Source organism: Myotis davidii, unplaced genomic scaffold (genome assembly GCF_000327345.1).
Source record: "Myotis davidii unplaced genomic scaffold, ASM32734v1 scaffold6, whole genome shotgun sequence".
Taxonomy (NCBI): domain Eukaryota; kingdom Metazoa; phylum Chordata; class Mammalia; order Chiroptera; family Vespertilionidae; genus Myotis; species Myotis davidii.
This window is the reverse complement of record NW_006383011.1, coordinates 9,999,817-10,006,869: the sequence shown is the minus strand read 5'-3', so window position 1 is coordinate 10,006,869 and position 7,053 is coordinate 9,999,817. Positions and strand designations below refer to the sequence as shown.

At 52.8% G+C, this 7,053-nt stretch overlaps 1 protein-coding gene across 1 annotated transcript in view; it reads left to right on the top strand.

Annotated features, from left to right (window-relative positions):
• The window catches only part of EML6 (echinoderm microtubule associated protein like 6), a 195,785-nt gene extending 189,822 nt beyond the window's left edge, over window positions 1–5,963 (top strand). Inside the window, exons 37-42 of the mRNA XM_006778677.2 lie at window positions 206–378; window positions 819–981; window positions 2,483–2,586; window positions 3,411–3,564; window positions 3,940–4,040; window positions 5,839–5,963. Of these exons, the coding sequence (XP_006778740.1) occupies window positions 206–378; window positions 819–981; window positions 2,483–2,586; window positions 3,411–3,564; window positions 3,940–4,040; window positions 5,839–5,863 (720 nt within the window). The 3' untranslated portion in view covers window positions 5,864–5,963. The remainder of the gene's footprint in view (window positions 1–205; window positions 379–818; window positions 982–2,482; window positions 2,587–3,410; window positions 3,565–3,939; window positions 4,041–5,838) is intronic.
• The last annotated feature ends 1,090 nt before the right edge of the window (window positions 5,964–7,053 follow it).

Genomic DNA, 7,053 nt, shown 5'->3' with positions numbered 1-7,053 from the left:
CCCCTAAAGCAGGTCATCTCTCAAGCTGTTCTAATCAAAACTTACTGCCCACCTAGCGACTCAGGGACAGAAGCTAGAAGCAAGCGCTTTGGAGGCCCACCCGGTAGCAGAGGCAGCCTGGCTGCTCGGGCCTGGGGTCAGGATGTCCCCCGGGGACCAGCCAGGCAGCCAAGGGCTCGGGTGCTATTACTTTGCATCAATGCAGAAGCTGCTGAACAAGGTGAACCTGGGCCATGCAGCCAGGTGTGCAGCCTACAGCCCTGACGGGGAGATGGTGGCCATCGGCATGAAGAATGGAGAGTTTGTCATCTTGCTGGTGAACAGCCTGAAAGTTTGGGGGAAAAAACGGGACCGGAAGTCTGCTATCCAAGACATCAGGTACCTAGCAGGTGGTTGGGGCGGGGGGGAGAAGGCAGGCATTCTCCTTCCCAGGGCTCCCCTTCCAGAAGGGCCGTGGCCAGGATGAAGAACTCAGTTGAAAGAAGGTCCCTCTCCACGAGCCCCCTGTTAAAGGACACCCTCTCACACATGCGTTCTCAGACGTGTCTTTACTAAGTTCCACGAGAGTGGTGACAACTTCCTGCAAAATGCCACTCTGAGAAAGGCTGCATGCACGCATTCCCTTGCCTCCTTGGGGTTTGATGCAGAGAAATTGTTGAATTCCATAGAACAGGGTGCCGGGGGGGTGGGGGAAGCTAAGCACCTGTGAGTTATAAAGTGAGAGCTCCCTGCCATTGAGTCGGGGAAGGCGGGTCCCAGAGCAGACCTCCCGCCCGACCGGCCGCTCAGTGACCGTGCTCTGGGATGGCTTTCTCTAGGATCAGCCCAGACAGCAGATTCTTGGCCGTTGGTTCTTCTGAACACACCGTGGACTTCTATGACCTCATGCAGGGCACCAGTCTGAATCGCATCGGCTACTGCAAGGACATCCCGAGCTTTGTCATCCAGATGGACTTCTCTGCGGATGGCAGATACATCCAGGTTTGCTTCCGCTTTACTGGTGCCTGGGGCAACCGATAACAGTAATAACAGCAGCGGCTTATAGTCACTGAGAGCTTCCTGGGTTCGGCCAGTGCGCTGACTTATTCTTCACAGGCGCTGCGTTAGGTTCTGTTACTTCTCCCCTGTCCTATTAGAGAAGTTAAGCAGGTAGAGGAAATAGGATTTTAAGTAGTAGAGTTTCTCTTCAATAAGAAAAGCAGGAAACACAAGCCCTAATCATCTGTGACCCTCCTCTCATCGCCTCGCCTTCAAAGCCTCCTCGTTTCCAGTTCTCAGGGACCACCCCTAAGCCTGGGTCACTTCTTATACGTATTCATTTACATTCCAAACCCTACTGGGTCGTGTGGCCCCTCCACACTGGGACCTGGACTCCAGATGGTGGGCCAGCAGTGAGCACTCATCACGGGGTCCCGGGGGAACCGGCCAGGGGGAGGGGAGAGAGAGGGGCCCCGCCCTTAAAACTTACAGTGGAAGACAGAACCATTTCCCCAGCACTCTGAACAAAGGCAGTGCGTTTGAGAGCTGACCTGGAGTTGGCTATTCATTGTGACAGGAGAGAGGACACGTTCATCATCAAATAGTAGATAACCCAGGCACCGTGGTCAGCTTTCGATGGACAAAATGGCCCTGGTCCCTGCTGTCCTGGAACTTGCCTTGTCATGGAGAGGACAAGCACTAACCAGATCATCACAGGATGGAGTCACACACACAGAATGGAATGAGCAGGGCCGGGTGCCGTGGGAACATTTAACGGGGGCTGGATTTAGATCCACTTCCTTTCTGCGAAAGTGGTATTTAGGCTGAGATCCGGAGGAGGAGTCGGAGTCGGCCAGCAAAGAGGGCCGGGAACACTGTTCCATCTGTGAGAAGGCCCGGAGGAGGCAGATCTCCGCTCACCAGAACGGCAGGAAAATCGGGGGAGGCTGGTCTGCAGGGGAAGAGGGGGCGCCGGGTGCAGGCAGCAGCCACTTTCTGGAAATTGATCCGTTTCCGCTGGAAGGCCCCCGGAGAAGCAGGGGTCGGTCCTAGGTGCTTCAGCCGTCACCCAGTCGCTGCTGTCCATGAGAACACGGGTCTTACTTCCGGGCAGAGGACCTCGGTTCTGTGAATGGGTTTCCCAAACTTGAGTGAGCGTCAGAGGGACCCGGAGGCTTCGTTGAAAACAGACCCAGGCCCACCCCAGAGTGTCTGATCCGGCAGGACGGGTGCGGCCCAAGCCTGGGCATTTCTCACCAGTTTCCAGGTGATCCTGCTGCTGCTGGGCAGCCTCAGGTCTTTGGAAAATAGTGGGAAATGGATGGAAAAGTGCCCTGCTCACGTGAACTTGGTCGTGGGCTGACCACGCCTGAACGTGGGTTTCGTGACAAGCCCTGGGCATGCAGAGGCGGGGCTCCTGTTCCGGGAAGCAGCACACCCAACGGGGAGGAGTCCTTTGGACTCGCAAAGAGGTTGATGGTCATGGTTTCCTCCCGCGCTGCAGGTGTCCACAGGAGCCTACAAGCGCCAGGTGCACGAGGTCCCCCTGGGGAAGCAGGTAACGGAAGCCATGGTCATCGAGAAGATCACCTGGGCCTCCTGGACAAGGTGACTGCAGGAAAAGGTCACAGGGAGTCTCTCGCCCAGGCTCAGTCTCCGTGTGTGTGGCTGGGATTTGAGGAAGCTCAGAGACAGAGCTACCCTTTCTTTGGGGAGTTGGGGCAGGAGGCTCTTTGTACCTGTTTGGGCCACTGGATTGGATCCGACCTGGGCCTTGAAATGCAAAGTCCTTCTTTTTGTGTAATCCATCTTACATATCCCCAGTCCCATCCAGCAAGAAACGGGAAACCATCTCTCTTTTTTTAAATCCTTACCCAGGACATGCTTTTATTGTTTTTTTAGGGAGGGAGCGAGGGAAAGAGGAAGGGAGAGAAAGAGAAAAACATCAATGTGAGAGTAACTTCATTTTGCCTCTCGCACATGCCCTGACCGGGAATCAAACCCACGACCTTTCAGTGTACGCTCCAACCAACTGGGCCACACGATCCCGGGCCCATTTCCCAGCTCTTGTCTAGGCCCTTAATCACCAAGAGGAAATGGGAAGCTGGAACTGCCCGTTAGTTTGATAAGAAACGAGGCCAATTTAAGGAAAAGGAGCCACCATCCTGTGAGCTTGAAGGAATCCCCCTCTCGAACACACACATACTCAGAACCGTAGGGAAGAGGGAGAGAATCAAAGAGGGGGAAACTTCTCTTTTGGGTGTGAAAGGGACCCAGGCAGCACAGTACGAGCTGGGGTGAAGATGCCAGAGGAGCCACACGGACCCCCCTGAATTCTGTAAACCCTCCCTCCGCCCCTTGTCCCTAAGGATGTCCGAGTGCACGAAGCCTTCTCACCAACCTCCTTCTTTCTAACTTTTCTTTTTGAACAGCATTCTGGGAGACGAAGTCATTGGCATCTGGCCGCGGAATGCAGACAAGGCTGACGTTAACTGCGCGTGTGTGACCCATGCTGGCCTGAACATTGTCACAGGAGATGACTTTGGGCTGGTGAAGCTCTTTGATTTCCCATGCACGGAGAAATTTGTGAGTCTGCCGTAGAGTAACCTGCCTGCACTGCCTCCGTGCTCTGTGCACTGTGCCGGAGATAGGAGATAGCGGCCACATCGACATGGCCATCTGGAATCTAGAACAAGAGGCATCTTGTTCCAGCCCTGCAGAAATTGGGGAACCCCTAACCTGAAGCTGGGAGAAGGGAGGGTGGGGGTGGGCAAAATGGCCGTGAGGCCAGAACGAGACAGGAAAGCCTGTGAGAGGCTGGCTAACAGGTGTCCCACCAAATGGGACTCTCCTGAGTGAAGGAAGGTTCTGGGAAGAAGGGACTTAAGTCTGTCAAGGGAAGTGGCTGTGGTTCTGGAAGGAGGAGGGTTGCTCAGTGTCTCTGCTCACTTTTGCTCACAGGCCAAACATAAGCGCTACTTTGGTCACTCGGCTCACGTGACGAACATCCGTTTCTCCCACGACGACAAGTATGTGGTCAGCACTGGAGGAGACGACTGCAGGTAGGTACCCACCTGATGCATCCGGCTGATAGCCCAGCCTGCTCTGCACTCTCTCCCCTGCTGCACCTCGGGCTTCCTGGGAGTCAGGCCCTCCCAGGGGCATGGGGAGGACTGAGGGGGTAGGAAATGGGGCATTCTTTCTGGGAGTCAGGCCCTCCCAGGGGCACGGGGAGGACTGAGGGGGTAGGAAATGGGGCATTCTTTCTGGGAGTCAGGCCCTCCCAGGGGAATGGGGAGGAGCTGAGGGGGGTAGGAAATGAGACATTCAGTGAGTCCTCATGAAGACAGGATTTTCCAAGTGTAAGGTATTTAGTGTCTGGTGACTCCCAACCTAAATCTTGATGGGACTCTGTGAGCATGGTGAGAAGCCTAGGGCACGTGATCGCTCCTCTGAACACTGCCGGATGGAGGGACAGGTGGGTGAGAGGCCAATTTTAGTAGCTCTTGGGTAGTCCATAGTGTCATTACCTATAACCAGGTTAGGTTGACCTTGATCCATAGGTCTTTTAACTCTAAGCTCCAATTGATTACCAGAATTCTTAAGATCAATGATTAGCCACAACCAAAAGAGGTCTAAAAACAGTAATATTGAGCCTCAGCCAGCCTGAGAAACAAGCAGGGCAAGTGTTACTCAATGTTGCACAGGAGATCAGATGAGAGGCGCACCCTTTGGGCCCGGCGCTAGTCAGCAGCAGAACCTCCACCCGCTGTTTGGACCTTGAGGCAGGGCTGCTTTTGGCCCTCACGGCAACGGGCACACTGTTCTGTGAGCTGTGACTGGGCTTCCAGGCTTTTCGGAAGCACCCTACCAGCCTGCTCTAGAGGTGGCATCAGCCTCCTCTGCATCTGGGGCAGCATCTTCTGTCCCTCCACCTAGGCCAGCGCCTGTCTGGCGTGGGGGGGGGACCAGGGCGAGCTCATTTAAGTCACTCCTCTTCTCACTGTTGAAGGGCTTTACTGTAACACTGGGCAAAACTCTTTAGGGGGTGAACACTGGGGGATGAAGAAGAAATGCATGCATTCCAGGTATTTTTTAAGTGGTCTGAGTGAGGTTGTGGACAAGGCACCATAGAGAATTACAACTCACCTCCTACCGAAAAGCGTTGTTTAGAAAACAGCCCCAAAGAAAGCTTTCTGAGGACCTGCCTGGGAGCACCCACCTCCAGTCTGCTGTGCCAACTGCTCCGGGCACTTAGAGCCCTTGAGATAACACTGACAGCAGCTCCGGTGGAGGGTAAACACCCATTCAAAGCAGCACCAAGCAGCCAAACCGAAAAGGCCAAACCGTAAACAAGCCAGCAATAGGAGACAGAAGAGAATCGGTCACCCAGGGCAGGAGATGCAGACAGATGTGAGTGACTTTCGATTGCTATGAAAGGCTTGGCAGTAACCTTTAAGATGCCAGGCCCCGAGGCCGCTGTAGCCAGGGGAGCATGCTGTGATCCCTGACTCCGTGCTGAACACTAGAAGGGCTCTCCTACTCAAGTGGAGCTGATAAGGCCTTTCAACAGTAACAAGAGAGATGGTGTGAAGTCAAATTGCCCAAAGTCCTCATGTTCAGCACAGTCTGGCTGCTGAAAGAGCCAGAAAAAAAACCAACACAAAACCTTTAATAATAATCTTTTTAAAAAGCGATCTTTAATTGGTGGCAAGATCCCAGGTTCACGGTTTTTGTTCCCAAACTGACACGCTCTGCATCACCTGCGCTGGACTCGGGGGCCCCTGGCAAGATGGTTTCTCTCACTTGATAAAGTATGATGTCCACCAGGCACAATGGCTGTTTGCTCTGCCTTTTCAGCATATTTGTGTGGCGATGTCTGTAAAGGCCAGAAACCTCTCCCTTTATTGCTGCTGCTGCTCCCCCCCAGCACCTGCAGAGGCAGCGACGAGGCGCCTCCTCGCCACCAGCGGCTGGGCAATGCCTCCCACGCTGCGGGCGCACAAGCTCCGCCAGAGAAGTGGTAAGGCTGCACTCGGGGGTCTCCAAAACCGAGAAGGAAGGTCAGTTCTAAGACTGCTTGCCTCTGTTCCTGAGACTAAAAACTCTATGTACTAACAACACTGACAAAACATCCTGACAATGTAGCCCACTGACAAAATTGAAAGCCTCAGTTACCCGAACCAATATGTAGCTTTTAATTTGCATCAAAACTTTTGCAAAAGATGTTTTATTATGTTTCTATATTCTTTAAAAGTTGTTCATTTTTTTACAAATAAGTTAAGACAGCTTAAGGTAGATGGACCGAAGTCCTAGAACTATCGACAGCCTCTGTTCTCCACATTTAGCTTTCAAAACCAAACGAGCCATGTATAAACGAGTTGAGAAACTTAATTTTTTAACGTTTCGTTTGCAGAGTTTTCTATCCATTAAGTGCCTTTGAAAGTTTCCAGTTGTGTGGGCTGCTGTCTCACCTCCCACAAATGATCTCCTTTCTACATCAGGTGCTAACACTTCCAAACTGAGGAGGGCTACTTAGGAGTTTGCTGGTCTGTCGCCCATGTCCCGTGTTTGTGTCCAGGCTTCCCAAAGGAAGGGCATCAGTTCCCCGCTGGGGAAATAGTGGCTGTAGGAAGGTGAGCAACAGAGAAATCAATCCAGGCGGGAGGGAGTAGGATGAGTGTTCATTATGTTTAGTGCCAAATCCAAAATAGAAGCAAAAAAGCTCCCCCGGTTCCAGGAGGATGAGCTGATTTATCTTGTTAAATGTAAAATGGGGACAAATGAGGTGATCTGAGGCTGACAGGACACCACTGATTGGCTTCCGAATTTATATATAACCTGCAGAACAAATCCCTAAACTCAAACAATATTTGGTAAAACAATCTAGCTTAGCGTTCCTCAGAGTGGGTTGGCTAACAGAATGTGACTTGGACAATCTTGCCCAGAAGACAGCTCCAAACCACCTCAATTATACTTGACGCTCAGCCAAGCACTGACAGGAGGGACTGATGGCACACACTGGAGGCAGGCACTGGTGACTCTGAGCACATATATACCAGTGAGTCCTTGCGG